This window comes from Oncorhynchus masou, chromosome 12, assembly GCF_036934945.1.
Source record: "Oncorhynchus masou masou isolate Uvic2021 chromosome 12, UVic_Omas_1.1, whole genome shotgun sequence".
NCBI lineage: Eukaryota > Metazoa > Chordata > Actinopteri > Salmoniformes > Salmonidae > Oncorhynchus > Oncorhynchus masou.
The window spans coordinates 28,511,349-28,526,968 of NC_088223.1; the positions used below are offsets into that span (position 1 = coordinate 28,511,349).

At 45.5% G+C, this 15,620-nt stretch overlaps 1 protein-coding gene across 3 annotated transcripts in view; it reads left to right on the plus strand.

Moving 5' to 3' along the window:
- LOC135549808 (receptor-type tyrosine-protein phosphatase U-like) overlaps positions 1-12,798 on the plus strand; it is a 291,896-nt gene extending 279,098 nt beyond the window's left edge. For all 3 annotated transcript variants that reach the window (XM_064980123.1, XM_064980124.1, XM_064980125.1), the window contains 6 exons: positions 30-179; positions 1,886-2,206; positions 3,960-4,085; positions 7,186-7,343; positions 10,508-10,643; positions 10,868-12,798. In XM_064980123.1, the coding sequence (XP_064836195.1) occupies positions 30-179; positions 1,886-2,206; positions 3,960-4,085; positions 7,186-7,343; positions 10,508-10,643; positions 10,868-10,948 (972 nt within the window). In that variant the 3' untranslated portion in view covers positions 10,949-12,798. The remainder of the gene's footprint in view (positions 1-29; positions 180-1,885; positions 2,207-3,959; positions 4,086-7,185; positions 7,344-10,507; positions 10,644-10,867) is intronic.
- Positions 12,799-15,620: the final 2,822 nt, after the last annotated feature.

Genomic DNA, 15,620 nt, shown 5'->3' on the forward strand with positions numbered 1-15,620 from the left:
ACCCCATCCCCCCTTCCTCCCTCTCTCAGGAGCAGTACGTGTTCATCCACGATGCCATTCTGGAGGCCTGTCTGTGTGGAGAGACAGCTATACCAGTTATTGAGTTTGCTCTGACCTATAAGGAGATGCTGAGGGTTGACTCACAGAGCAACACCTCCCAGCTACGAGAGGAGTTCCAGGTTAGACGTTTTGTTTTAGCAACCAGAAACTATCTGACTAGATAACAACTGGGTTTGGACTTCTTTCCCATTACGTCTTGATGTCCTCGATATGTTTTGTAAAGAAAATGGTTGATGTTTATTCTAACAGTGGAACACATTTCACATAATAATGATGTTATTCTCTTACTGGTACTAGTATTAATGGTGCAAACTTAGATCCACTAACTCTCACCAAAACACTAGTCATGGCAAAGTACAGTAGCATGGCCTTAGCTGTATTCATTGTCTATTGCAGCAGTCTGAGATTGTAAATTGCATATTTCTGTAAATTACAGTAATTCCTATTTCTGTATGAGATGACTTTAGTTCATCTGACTAGATGGATCGTCCTCCTTTTCCATTTTATTGACACAAATCATTAGTGACCTTTACCATGCATAATTACACCTACTTATCTCTTTCAGACCAGGCTATTGAATACATTCATGATGGTTATTATAGTCCAATGAAATATCCTCACTGAAATCAGACATTTACAATGCCTCCCAAATGGCACACTATTCCCTGTACAATGCACTAATTTTGACCAGAGTCCTATTGCCCCTGGTCAAAAGTAGTACACTAAATAAGGAATAGCATTACATTTAATTTCAGATTCTAATTTAAACTAGTACTGTATCTGCAAGATGTAATCCTGATGCAATGTAAGTTAGTAATAATTATAATGCACCATTCATACAGTCAAACTTAATAGGGAGTTATTAAGTAACACAATACACAGCAAGCTAAATATTCAGTTTAATTTCCCCTCCAATTTCAATTCCCAAAGCCTCATAATGTGCTTATTTATAATGCATGTGGTTTGCGATTAAACGTGTTTTTATCTTTTAATCCCCTTCATAGTATTTGACTGATGCTAAATGTGTTTGAAAGTTTTAGCCAGATGATGATTAGACAGTTGTCTGTCTGTCTCTCTCTCTCTCTCTCTCTCGCTCTTTCTCTCTCTCGCTCTTTCTCTTTCTCTCTCTCGCTCTCTCTCTCACTCTCTCTCTTGCTCTCTCTCTCTCTCGCTCTTTCTCTTTCTCTCTCTCGCTCTCTCACTCTCTCTCTCTCGCTCTCTCTCTCTCGCTCTTTCTCTTTCTCTCTCTCGCTCTCTCTCTCTCGCTCTTTCTCTTTCTCTCTCTCGCTCTCTCTCTCACTCTCTCTCGCTCTTTCTCTCTCTCGCTCTTTCTCTCTCTCTCTTTATATCTCTCTCTCTCTCTCTCTCTCTGTCTCTCTCTTTCTATCTCTCACTCTCTCTCTTTCTCTCGCTCTCTCTCTCTCTGTTTGTTTACTGTATCTGTCTGTCTCTCGCTCTCGCTCTGCCTCTCTCTCCGTTTGTTACTGTCTCTCTCTGTCTCTCTCTCTCTCTCTCTCTCACTCTCTCTCCGTTTGTTTCTCTGTCTCTCTCTCACTCTCTCTCCGTTTGTTTCTCTGTCTCTCTCTGACTCTCTCTCCGTTTGTTACTCTCTCTCTCTCTCTCTCTCTCTCTCTCTCTCTCTCACTCTCTCTCTGTTTGTTTACTGTATCTGTCTCTCTCTCTCGCTCTGCCTCTCTCTCCGTTTGTTACTGTCTCTCTGTCTCTCTCTGTTTATCACTGTCTCCCTGTCTCCATCATCCTCTTCTACCTTGTCTGTGCTCCTTCATCTCACCTTCTCTCTCCATCCCTTCCTCCCTCTCTCCAGACTTTGAACTCTGTGACCCCTCACCTGGACGTGGAGGAGTGCAGCGTGTCCCTGCTGCCTAGGAACCGTGAGAAGAACCGTAGCATGGACGTTCTGCCTCCTGACCGCGCCCTGGCCTTCCTGGTTACCACCGAGGGCATTGCCGAGGGGAACAGCTACATCAACGCTGCTCTCACCGACAGCTTTCACCGACCCGCCGCCTTCGTGGTAACGCCACACCCGTTACCGGGAACCACGGCAGACTTCTGGAGGCTGGTCTATGACTATGGATGTACCTCAGTGGTGATGCTCAACCAGATCAACCAGTCCAACTCTGCCTGGGTGAGAAGAGGGGAGGTGAGGGGCTGAGGAAGGAAGGGGGAGGGAATTGATGATACTGACTGACTGACTGACTGACTGACTGACTGACTGACTGACTGACTGACTCTGACCAATCCCATGATGTACTCTGACCAATCCCATGTCATAGCTATCTAAAGCTGATTGCACTAACTGTAAGTCGCTCTGGATAAGAATGTCCTCTAAATGACTAAAATGTAAAAGTAATAGCAACCTGATTTATAGCCTTTGTGTAGATTAATTAATAGGATGATACATTTTTAGCCTGCTTGTCAGGGCATTATCACATCCATATCATTATATTCTCACCCCGTCTCTCCCTCATCTAGCACGTCACCTGTGTGTTTACTCATGTGTGGGTTTGTCTGTGGCCTTCTTATCTTTCACTTGTCACTGTGTCATGGTGCTGGGTTGGCTAACGTTTCAACCATTGCTCTCATTTATAGCTAGCTGTCTCTCTCTCTTGTCTACTCTCACTCCTTCTGTCATTCCCTCTTGCTCCTCAACTCTCTCTCCTTCTCTGACCCTTTCTCTCCTCTCTTTCTTTCTCCTTACTCTTCTCTTCTCTTGTTCTCCCTCCCGGTATCGTCTCTGTCCTGCTATCCTTCTCTGCCATGTCTTAATTGCTCTCTTTTCCCCCACTCTCTCTCCCTCCCCCCATCTCCTCTGTCTTCTTTCTTTCTCATCCACCGCTCCCCCTTCCCTTTCTCTCTCTACCAGTAGATTAACAGTGTACCTCAGTCATTTGTGCTACCTGTCTCTGTGTATAAATATTTATCTCTCCCTTTGCCCCTGTCACCTCGTTAATACCTCTCTGTCAACGTGACAGGACATTATCGCTACCTTGTTCCTCCCCTGGGCCTTCTGCCGCCCCCCTACCTTCCCTCCCCCTTCCTGTCACATCTAACACTGTTAGCATGTTAACACTACACTCCCCCGTGTTTCCCTCCCTCCTCCCCTTCCTGCTCCCTTCTCTGCCCCCCTCGCTGCCACAGCTATCACTGTTAGCAAGTTAACACTACACTCTCCAGTGTCTCCATCCCTCCGTTCCTCCCTTCAGCTGATGAGACTCTTTGAAGCAGCTGCGACCTATTGACTAAAGACCTTGGCCCAGTCTGTGTGCTCTGTGCACCAATCCCTGATTGACTCCATGTGTATCTCTACCAGGCACTGCCGAGTTCCCCCCCCCCAACCACACTGTATTCATTTATAATGAGCTAATGTTAATGATTTAGAATGATGAATTATTCAAAAGATGTGAAACACTGTGTGTGTGTGGGGGGGGGATTGATTGTTATGGGATTGATTGTACTCAGTGATGGTGTTTTCTGCTCATGCAATTAACAATGCTGATATGGGTTGGATAATTGTGGATCTGGCTAAATGTCTGTCTTGTCGATCCTCAGGTGTCTTGTTATTGACTTCAGCCGTCTTGCTCTGTGACACAATGATTTGATTTCACTCCTCCACCTCCATAGTCCGCTGATCACCTGTTATCTTCCTTCTTTCCCTTCCTATTTCTCTCTCTCTCTCTCTGTCTGTCTCTGTCTCTGTCTGTCTCTGTCTCTGTCTCTTTCTCTCTCTCTCTGTCTCTGTCTCTGTCTCTGTCTCTGTCTCTGTCTGTCTCTGTCTCTGTCTCTTTCTCTCTCTGTCTCTGTCCCTGTCTCTGTCTCTGTCTGTCTCTGTCTCTGTCTCTTTCTCTCTCTGTCTCTGTCTCTGTCTCTGTCTCTCTCAGCCGTGTCTACAGTACTGGCCAGAGCCTGGGCTGCAGCAGTTTGGACCAATGACAGTGGAGCTTCTGTCCATGATGGCTGATGATGACGTCATCATCCGTCTGTTCCGGGTTCAGAACATCATGCGGGTAGGTCTTCGGTCGTGGTCAATGATAGACTGGCTGTCAAAGTCCCTTTTTGCGCTCTGATAAGTTAAGAGACGACAGTTGAAAATCAACCTGCTGACTCACACAGAAAGTCTGACAGTTTAGTCATATCGCTTTAATATTGTGAAGTTCTTTAAAACATATTTTTCCATAGTCTCTTGATGCATATTTAGTAGAGAGCCTAATGGCCCCTTTTATCCTTTCATAGTCTGTCTACTGAACATGGGAGATGAGGCATGCATTAGTCACTGTACACTTTACAATTACTGTCAATGACCTAAAATGTCTTTTTGACAGTGTAATGATGAAATGATCAAATTATCAGCCTTTTCAATGCCTGTGAAATCATTGTAGATGTGGCGTTGTGGTCTTTTCTTTTGGAATGTGTGCGTGTGTATGCGTGTGTGTGTCTATGTCTGTGTGTGTGCTGTATTACTGTAGCTGTGTGCCTCTCTCCTAGCCGTTGACGACGTGTTGTCTTCGTGATTGTGACTAGCTTAGTTTCCCAGCGTTAATCAGACAGGCACTTCCCAACACCTCCCTTTGACCTACAGTAACATCCATCTTTCAACACCAGGTGCTCGTCTAGCAGCCTCTAGAAAAACAACCCCTCTTGTCAGCTAGTCTCCCTGCCTCTGTTTCCCTAGCTCCCCCTTCTAACTCCCTGCCAGCTAGTCTCCCTGCCTCTGTTTCCCTAGCTCCCCCTTCTAACTCCCTGCCAGCTAGTCTCCCTGCCTCTGTTTCCCTAGCTCCCCCTTCTAACTCCCTGCCAGCTAGTCTCCCTACCTCTGTTTCCCTAGCTCTCCCTTCTCACCCCCTGTCAGCTCGTCTCCCTGCCTCTGTTTCACTACCTCCCCCTTCTCACTCCCTGCCAGCTAGTCTCCCTGCCTCTGTTTCCCTAGCTCCCCCTTCTCACCCCCTGTCAGCTAGTCTCCCTGCCTCTGTTTCCCTAGCTCCCCCTTCTAACTCCCTGTCAGCTAGTCTCCCTGCCTCTGTTTCCCTAGCTCTCCCTTCTCACCCCCTGTCAGCTCGTCTCCCTGCCTCTGTTTCCCTAGCTCCCCCTTCTCACTCCCTGCCAGCTAGTCTCCCTGCCTCTGTTTCCCTACCTCCCCCTTCTCACTCCCTGCCAGCTAGTCTCCCTGCCTCTGTTTCCCTAGCTCCCCCTTCTCACCCCCTGTCAACTAGCCTCCCTGCCTCTGTTTCCTTACCTCCCCCTCCTCACTCCCTGCCAGCTAGTCTCCCTGCCTCTGTTTCCCTACCCCTTTCTCACCCCTGTCAGCTAGCCTCCCTGCCTCTGTTTCCCTACCTCATTTCTCACCCCCTGTCAGCTAGCCTCCCTGCCTCTGTTTCCCTACCTCCTTTCTCACCCCCTGTCAGCTAGCCTCCCTGCCTCTGTTTCCTTACCTCCCCCTCCTCACTCCCTGCCAGCTAGCCTCCCTGCCTCTGTTTCCCTACCTCTTTTCTCACACCCTGCCAGCTAGCCTCCCTGCCTCTGTCTCCCTACCTCCCCCCTCTCACCCCCTGTCAGCTATTCTCCCTGCCTCTGTCTCCCTACCTCCCCCTCCTCACCCCCTGTCAGCTATTCTCCCTGCCTCTGTCTCCCTACCTCCCCCTCCTCACCCCCTGTCAGCTATTCTCCCTGCCTGTCTCCCTACCTCCACCTCCTCACCCCCTGTCAGCTATTCTCCCTGCCTCTGTCTCCCTACCTCCCCCCTCTCACCCCCTGTCAGCTATTCTCCCTGCCTCTGTCTCCCTACCTCCCCCCTCTCACCCCCTGTCAGCTAGCCTCCCTGCCTTTCAGGTATTAGCGTCCCTAGTCCCTCTCCTTGCCTCTTCTTAGAGCCTTCCCCTGTCTCACCCTCATGTCATTCCGCTGTCACCTCTGTCAGAGCCCTGTCACCCCCAGTCTCCCCCATGGATGGGGGAGGAGGGGGAGGCAGCTGTCAAACGAACCCCACTGCCTTTTCACAGGATCCCAGTGATCTAACAAATCAGAACTGTCCAGCAACAGGAACAGGGAGGGAGGATGATGCACAATTTCCCAGCAAGGTATTCTATGTCACAGTAGAAAAACACATTTAAGGGTGGCAGGTAGCCTAGCGGTTAGAGCGTTGGACCAGTAACAGACCGGGTGAATTATCTGTTGATGTGCACTTAACCCAAATTGCTCCAGGGTTGCTGTTGATAATGACTGACCCTGACCGTTATCCCAATCTAAGAGGGCCTCTGAGGGAGTTGGAATATGCAAAAAATACATTAACAATTCACAAATGCGTGTTAACGTAGGACAAGTCAATGACTTTATATAAGTATGGAGAAAGTGAGACCATGTATTCCTATGTGAAGACTCAATAGTGCATTGAAGCCAAATGAAGTCAGTTAAGATGCTCCCCATAGAGACATAACATGAGCAGTTTGAGCTACTGCATGAAGGGATGTTGCAGGCTAGTTCAGTGCTACCCCCTGTCATTGAGTATCTCAAGTTAAAAGCCAACCGGGGTATTGCAGGCTGCCATTAGCAACTAAATTATCCCTGTACCTTCTTCTGCGTGTGATTTTAAAATAATTGGTTCAAGGAAATACATGAGGTGTATTAGAAGCAATGATTGGTACCATGATTGTATTCAAAACATGTTTTTATTTACACAAAGCTTGATCACAAAGATTGCCATTTTTCCATTCACTATAATGGGGATCCTGTATTCTGCAAACAATGCCTGCAGTACCATGGTCTGAAATTCTGTGGCTTCATTGAGAGGGTGCAGTCGTTCTTCCCTGGGACAAATATAAGCACCCACCAAATTATGATTATTATTATTATAAACACTAGACCACTACACTACTATAACCAGAAACTGGAGTGATATGAGCCTTGGTGTCAGGTCTTTGCCATTTCTACCAGTGTCCTTCTGGGTTAGAGGTGTCCAGTCTAGGATGCTATACATGTCTGAAAGGTGTGGATAGTGTGCTGTGATGTGTTGTGTGTGTTCCTATCAAGGGCTTGACAAGTCTGTTTTTTGGGATCGAACACAACATTATCGCTGTCCTCCCTTTCTCTCTTTGCCCCCCCCCGCCCATCCAGCTCCAGGAAGGTCAGCTGGTGGTTCGTCATTTCCAGTTCCTGCGCTGGTCTCCATACCGTGACGTGCCAGACTCTAAGAAGGCTTTCCTTAGCCTCCTGGCCCAGGTCCACAACTGGCAGAGGGAGTGTGGAGAGGGACGTACCATCGTCCACTGTCTGTGAGTTACCACTGTCCACCATTTTACTCATAAAATCTATATCATTCCATAGGGAAGTTTTGTTTGCACATAGGATACACAGAAACGATTCAAATGACCTGTGCACTGTGATTGATTTCAGCGAGCGTGATCTACGCAAATGTTGAGGATTTTTGTTTAAGAAGTTTACTGCTGTGCATTAGTTGGATTAATTCTCGGGCCATACTGACACTATACAAACCATTTTTTCTAGCACATTAAAGGTGTCATTGGCTCTTGTTGACTCCTGTTGTGAGCGTACTGTTCAGAAAGCAGGTGACAGTCATTTTTTGGAACAGGTTACAGTTTTTCTCAATCGCTAACAAAGTGTTTTTTGGGAAGAAAGTTGTTGATTTTAAAAACAGAGTTCACAAGACACAGAATGTCAAACACAGAGTGGCCTTTTGCAAAATAGTAAATGCTTTTTCAAAATGTAGATGCCTTCTCAAAACATAAATACAGAAAAACTAAATTATACTGTCAGAATAGTTTCATCAAAAGAATATGGCTGGCTGAAAAAAGATTAATGCAACCATACTAAAAGAGTCCAAGCAGACAAAACAGAAAACTCCCAGTAGATCAGTACATTTTCTTTGCTGTCACTAGATCATGATGATCAAAAATGGAAGGAAATATCCAAAGGTGCAGAATTATGGGCAATTACACTGCCTTTATGCATATTTCACCAAACAATTTCCTACACATCAAATCATGAAATTATTCTTGATATATTTAATTAATTGAATTAAAATAACACATTGTATGCAGGAACCATTCATAGGTATCACCACAATCCAATTCCATGTATTCAATACAAAGGCTGGTTTGAACATTGTTTTGTACACTTTCCATTGGTCACAGAAACACTATCCACAATAGAAATAAAGAAAGGTGAACACAATGGAGGAACACAACTGATATTAATGTACAGGCCTCAATCCACACCAGAGCAAAGCTTTGTTATGGAAGGTCACAATGTCGAAGATGATGACTTAGGAGTAGTGAGGCGTTACAAAGTGACGTGTTACGGCAATAACTTTTTGCTGTAATGAGTAATATAACAGAGTTACTGTTCTAATTTGCAGAATAATAGCACAGTTACTGATCAAAGAAATAGATTGTTACTTTTATTTGTGATCATTATTCCCTCTCTGTTGGCGGAATATAACAAAATCTACCTGCCACAGATTCTAATTGGTCCTCTCACTAAATTCCCATTTACGCACGCAGGCACACCTACTAACTGCTTTAGTCAGGGATATGAAAAATGGCAGAAGCTTCGAAAGCATTGACTTTCTCAGCGTGGAAGTACCATTACTTTGATTTGGTAGGACGAAATGGTAAGAATTGAATTGTACAATGTAAACTATGCCCAGACGAAAAACATCTTTCTACTGCTAGAAACATGACTTCTGATCTCTTGAAACACCTGCAAAGGCAACACGCCAACACAAAACGTTTAGCGAAAGACCCGCAAGACCTGACCATGGCTGCTGAAGGTGACTGTAGGCCTACCTCATTCAAACAGCCAAGGCTTGATTGTAATAGTTCAGGAGGACCAGGGAGAGCTGAACAAGCTTGTAGCTGGGTATGTATTAGAGGAAAAGCTGCCCTCATCCACGGTACAATCCCCCTATTTCAGACGGATACTTGGCAAAATACAGATGACCGTTTACATTGTGTGAGGACGCTCAGCGTTTTGCGGTGTAACACAAAAGTATTATAACGAATAGTGTAACTAATTACTTTCCTCAGGGAGTAACAAGTAATTTGTTATCATTGAAAGAAGGTAATATATAACGTTTTTTTGAGTAACTACCCCATCTCTGCGAATTACTTAGAAGTAACCCAACTTCATTCTCTGTATCTCTGCATGTCCTCAATAATGTAAATAATTATAGCAATTAGACAGTCCTCTTGCCTAGATATTTCCATATGTTGTACATGGTATGACACAGATGTGGTGGTTTAGAATTTTGATCAGTAGTATTTACTGATTGCCGGAAGCACACACACATAACAATGTTATTTTCTATGAACAGAACACTTAACAGTGAATTTTGTATTCCCTGATGACATTTGTATTGAAAGTTTTGTATTCCCTGATGACATTTGTATTTAATGTTTTGCAAAAGGTGGTCTAAGATATGCAAGTCATGTACAAAGGCATGTAAATGATCAGAAGTCCTGTAAATATATTTTATCATTGCTGCTCTCCTAGATATGATTCCACACAGGTCCAAAAATTGCTTGTATGCAATTGAGAAAAACTGTAATCTGTGGTCACACCTTGCTTCAGTAGATTGTGTTATCGTGTTGGTTCCGATCCCACTTGATAGTTTAACAACTATCAAAATCACATGTTTTTGAACGATTACTTTCTACTCTTTAACGCACTGAGGCTGCCTGTGTGTAGTTTTAAATGTGGCAGGATAAAACATCAACCCCCAAGTGTTCACTACTACACTCCTCCTATTTACCAGAACACTTTTCATAATTACTATAAAAGGGATCCGCTCTAGGCTCTAGTTCCCCAGCCTCTTCTACACTTCAGCAACACTACATATCTCTATCCAGCCTGGATTGGCCTCTGGGGTTGACATGCTAACACTGCATCCCAAATGGCACCCTACGCCCTATATAGTTCACTATTTTTGGCCAGCCTTATGGGCCCTGGTCAAAAGTAGTGGACTACCAAAGGGAATAGGGTGCAATTTGAGACTCACACCTGGATTAGATTTACTTCCTTGTTTCTGGGTTTAATGAGAAACATTCCTCAGATGCTCGTCTTCAAAGTTCTTCGTGTTGCTGTTTTTCTGATAGCCTCCTTGATCTGAGTCTCAGACTGAGCTGTGACATTTCACTTTACGGCTTCAGCCTCCGTATCTTCCCTGCATGCTAGAGACGTGACTCATATTGATGTCTGTGTCTGACTGTCTCTCTGTTAGTGTCTGTGTTTGGGGCATGTGTCCGTGTCTGTGTGTCTGTCTGTACTGGTTTCTGCACCATATACCCTGGTTTCGCAACCTGACTTATTATGATACATGTCGCAACACAGGCTACTCTCTCAGTGGTCACAAAGTGTATACATAAGGATTCATAAGCACTGACCCATGCGTCTGTGTTTCCCCCTGTGTGTGCAACAGAAACGGTGGCGGTAGGAGCGGTACATTCTGCGCTTGTACTATGCTGCTAGAGATGATCCGTCATCACAGCATGGTGGATGTCTTCTACGCTGCCAAGACGCTACGCAACTCCAAACCCAACATGGTGGAGACCATGGTAAGTAATAGCCTTGATTTAACCAGGAAATACCTTTTTTAGAAAGTCTTTTGGTAGGGGGACCTAATATGGTAGACAGGAGCATGCATGTCTTAAGGCTCAATTCAGTCAAACTTGCAGAGGTTTACAATATTTGCACACTCAAATACAGGTCGCTGATTGATTGAATTCAAGCTTTAATGTATTGCAAAGTAGAGGAATGTTGACACCTGTGTTGTTTTCAGGAGCAGTACCGGTTCTGCTATGACCTGGCCTTGGAGTACCTGGACGCCTTGGACTGCCTGAGTGAGATAGAAGTGAGATAACACTGATCCCAGATCAGCTCAGGCTCAGGGGAGATGGAGTGGAGTCCTGGGCCTAGCCTGGATCTCAGCCTGGGTCCACATCACCTGGGCCTCCCAGCCTGGTCCTAGTTTACAGCCTGGGCCTGAGTCTGGGTCCACACTGCTCTGCTTCTCTCTCTACACTTCTACATCTAGTACTGTATTTTCAGACCTGCTCGACCCCAGAAGGAGTGTAGGGATAGAGGCCTGGGCCACACCACTCCGTCTTGGGTCTCCCCTTGGGTCTACAGCCTTGGTCTAGCCTGGTTTCTGCTCTGTGTTCCGCTTCCTTCTCTTCTCCTCTCCCAGGTCTGGGTGATTCAATGTATCTGCTGCCATAACTGACCTGGGCAAAAGAAAACAATGAGAGCGAAGGAGAGGGAGACAGAGAGAGATGATGGGACATGCTCCTACCTTCTACCTGTTATATACTGTACTGTTGTCCTTTCACTTGCATTTGTATCCCTCTGTAAGTTACTATTTGTTCTGTGCCACATACTATCTGCCAAACCCAAGGAAGAGGACAAGGAAATGGGCAGGATCATTCTCTTCTCATTGGACGTTTTTCTGGTCACTTGACCACTGGTGGTATACTCAAAGGTCTCTGCAACTCCCTGCCTTATTTTACTATGTCAATGACAACAACAATTACAACAACAAAAAATACAAAGTAGAAGCTGAAGTTTAACAACAAGACAATGACATCACATACAACTGCCTGCAAATAAAACATGTCAACTATTGCGTGATCTTGTGTGTTTGTTTTGTAATACGTGCAATGATCTTGTATATTATGCAATGATCTACTGTTGGTGAACATCCGATGTTGTTACTGTACACTGGTGTTTTCTCTGGTGAGGCTGGAATGGCAGAGAATACGTTTACAAAGAGAATGGCACTGAATTTATGTTGGGTGCGTCTATCCTATGGTCATATTGTACAGAAAGGTTCCTATCTTGTTTATTATTTATTGTTTGTGTAAATAGATTGTTTTCCAGATGTTTATCGATGTTTGTCGTATTAACTCTGTGCCAATCCATTATCTTTGTGTTTATGAACAACATGGTCTCATTAGAATATGTCAAAATAGTGACGTTTAACCATTGTAGTTATATGCCACCCAGTTTGACATATTACTTTTATGTCACGTCTGGTGACATATTACTTTTATGTTACTTTTGGTGGCATATTACTCCATAATGTAATGAGATATGTCTATAAATGACATTGGAGTTATACAGTACTGTATGTCACCCAATTTGACATATTACTTATATGTCATTTCTGGTGACTTATAGCTTTATATTTGTAATGAGTTATGTCTGCTATAAATGAGGACCACTTGAGAACCTGCATGCCAGTCAGTTGTTAGTGTTTCCATTGCAGTTTGTGACCCAGTCTGCTTCGGGGGACCGCCCCCACTGCTACCAGAGACTGGGGTTGCAAAATTCCCATAGCTTTCCCAAAATTCCCAGGTTTTCCTGAAATTCCCAGTTGGTGCGTTGCCTGACTAACGAATCGAAAAGCAAAGAGGGAATCCTCTAACTGGGAAACCTCAACCTGGGAATCTTACAACTGGGATTTTAGGAAAGCCTGGAACGTTTGGGGAAGTTACCCAATTTTGCAACCCTACACAAGAACCCCTATATTCAGAGAGATCAATGTAAAAAAAAAAGAACATGATGTGTCTCTAGTTGTGGGAACAAAGGTGATCAGTTTGCCGAAACTAGTTGCTTTTTAAATTTGTATTTATTCATTCAATGTGTTTTATTTTCTAAAGAGTGTATAAATGAAAATAAATAAACTATTACGATGTTGCTAATATCATATGATTCATGTATTCATGCATGTTTTTATTTTGCGACACTTTTTGTGACACGTGATTTTAGTCACACCCTTTCATGCACTTCAATTAGCTTTGACTATCACTTTCCTGCAGGAAGCATCTTATAAGTATTTATGAGATTGAATGTGATGACATTTCACACACACACACACACACACACACACACACACACACACACCCTCTACTTCTGACGCCGACAGAGATGGCCGCCTCGCTTCGCGTTCCTAGGAAACTATGCAGTTTTTTGTTTTGTTACGTGTTATTTCTTACATTAGTACCCCAGGTCATCTTAGGTTTCATTACATACAGTCGAGAAGAACTACTGAATAAGAGCAGCGTCAACTCACCATCAGTACGACCAAGAATATGACTTTCGCGAAGCGGATCCTGTGTTCTGCCTTTCAACCAGGACAATGGAATGGATCCCAGCCAGCGACCCAAAAAAACGACTTCGTAAAAGAGGGAAACGAGGCGGTCTTCTGGTCAGACTATGTAGACGGGCACATCGTGCCCCACTTCCTAGCATTCTCCTCGCCAATGTCCAGTCTCTTGACAACAAGGTTGATGAAATCCGAGCAAGGGTAGCATTCCAGAGGGACATCAGAGACTGTAACGTTCTTTGCTTCACGGAAACATGGCTCACTGGAGAGACGCTCTCGGTGGCGGTGCAGCCAGCGGGTTTCTCCACGCATCGCACCAGAAACAAACGCCTTTCTGGAAAGAAGAGGGGCGGGGGCGTATGCCTTATGGCTAACGAGACGTGGTGTGATCACAGAAACATACAGGAACTCAAATCCTTCTGTTCACCTGATTTAGAATTCCTCACAATCAAATGCAGACCGCATTATCTACCAAGAGAATTCTCTTCGATTATAATCACAGCCGTATATATTCCCCCCCAAGCAGACACATCGATGGCCCTGAACAAACTTTATTTGACTCTTTGCAAACTGGAATCTATACATCCTGAGGCTGCATTCATTGTAGCTGGGGATTTTAACAAGGCTAATCTGAAAACAAGACTCCCTAAAAGGTATCAGCATATCGATTGCGCCACCAGGGCTGGCAAAATAAGGCCCTGCCCCGCCCCCCCCTTTCGGAAAAGCTGACCACGACTCCATTTTGCTGATCCCTGCCTACAGACAGAAACTGAAACAAGAAGCTCCCACGCTGAGGTCTGTCCAACGCTGGTCCGACCAAGCTGATTCCACACTCCAAGACTGCTTCCATCACGTGGACTGGGACATGTTTCGTATTGCGTCAGGCAACAACATTGACGAATACGCTGATTCGGTGTGCGAGTTCATTAGAATGTGCGTTGAAGATTAAAGGTTAATGATTAACGATTAAAACATTCCTTAACCAGAAACCGTGGATTGATGGCAGCATTCGTGTGAAACTGAAAGCGCGAACCACTGCTTTTAATCAGGGCAAGGTGTCTGGTAACATGACTGAATATAAACAGTGCAGCTATTCCCTCTGTAAGGCTATCAAACAAGCTAAGCGTCAGTATAGAGAGAAAGTAGAATCTCAATTCAACGGCTCAGACACAAGAGGTATGTGGCAGGGTCTACAGTCAATCACGGACTATAAGAATAAATCCAGCTCAGTCACGGACCAGGATGTCTTGCTCCCAGGCAGACTAAATAACTTTTTTGCCCGCTTTGAGGACAATACAGTGCCACTGACACGGCCTGCAACTGAAACATGCGGTCTCTCCTTCACTGCAGCTGAGGTGAGTAAAACATTTAAACGTGTTAACCCTCGCAAGGCTGCAGGCCCAGACGGCATCCCCAGCCGCGCCCTCAGACCATATCACCTCCACCCTACCTGACACCCTAGACCCACTCCAATTTGCTTACCGCCCAAATAGGTCCACAGACGACGCAATCTCAACCAAACTGCACACTGCCCTAACCCATCTGGACAAGACAAATACCTATGTGAGAATGCTGTTCATTGACTACAGCTCGGCATTTAACACCATAGTACCCTCCAAGCTCGTCATCAAGCTCGAGACCCTGGGTCTCGACCCCGCCCTGTGCAACTGGGTACTGGACTTCCTGACGGGCCGCCCCCAGGTGGTGTGGGTAGGCAACAACATCTCCACCCCGCTGATCCTCAACACTGGGGCCCCACAAGGGTGCGTTCTGAGCCCTCTCCTGTACTCCCTGTTCACCCACGACTGCGCGGCAACGCACGCCTCCAACTCAATCATCAAGTTTGCGGACGACACAACAGTGGTAGGCTTGATTACCAACAACGACGAGACGGCCTACAGGGAGGAGGTGAGGGCCCTCGGAGTGTGGTGTCAGGACAATAACCTCACACTCAACGTCAACAAAACTAAGGAGATGATTGTGGATTTCAGGAAACAGCAGAGGGAACACCTCGCTATCCACATCGATGGAACAGTAGTGGAGAGGGTAGTACGTTTTAAGTTCCTCGGCATACACATCACAGACAAACTGAATTTGTCCACTCACACAGACAGCATCGTGAAGAAGGCGCAGCAGCGCCTCTTCAACCTCAGGAGGCTGAAGAAATTCGGCTTGTCACCAAAAGCACTCCCAAACTTCTACAGATGCACAATCGAGAGCATCCTGGCGGGCTGTATCACCGCCTGGTACGGCAACTGCTCCGCCCACAACCGCAAGGCTCTCCAGAGGGTAGTGAGGTCTGCACAATGTATCACCGGGGGCAAACTACCTGCCCTCCAGGACCCCTACACCACCCGATGTTACAGGAATGCCACAAAGATCATCAAGGACAACACCCACCCGAGCCACTGCCTGTTCACCCCGCTAT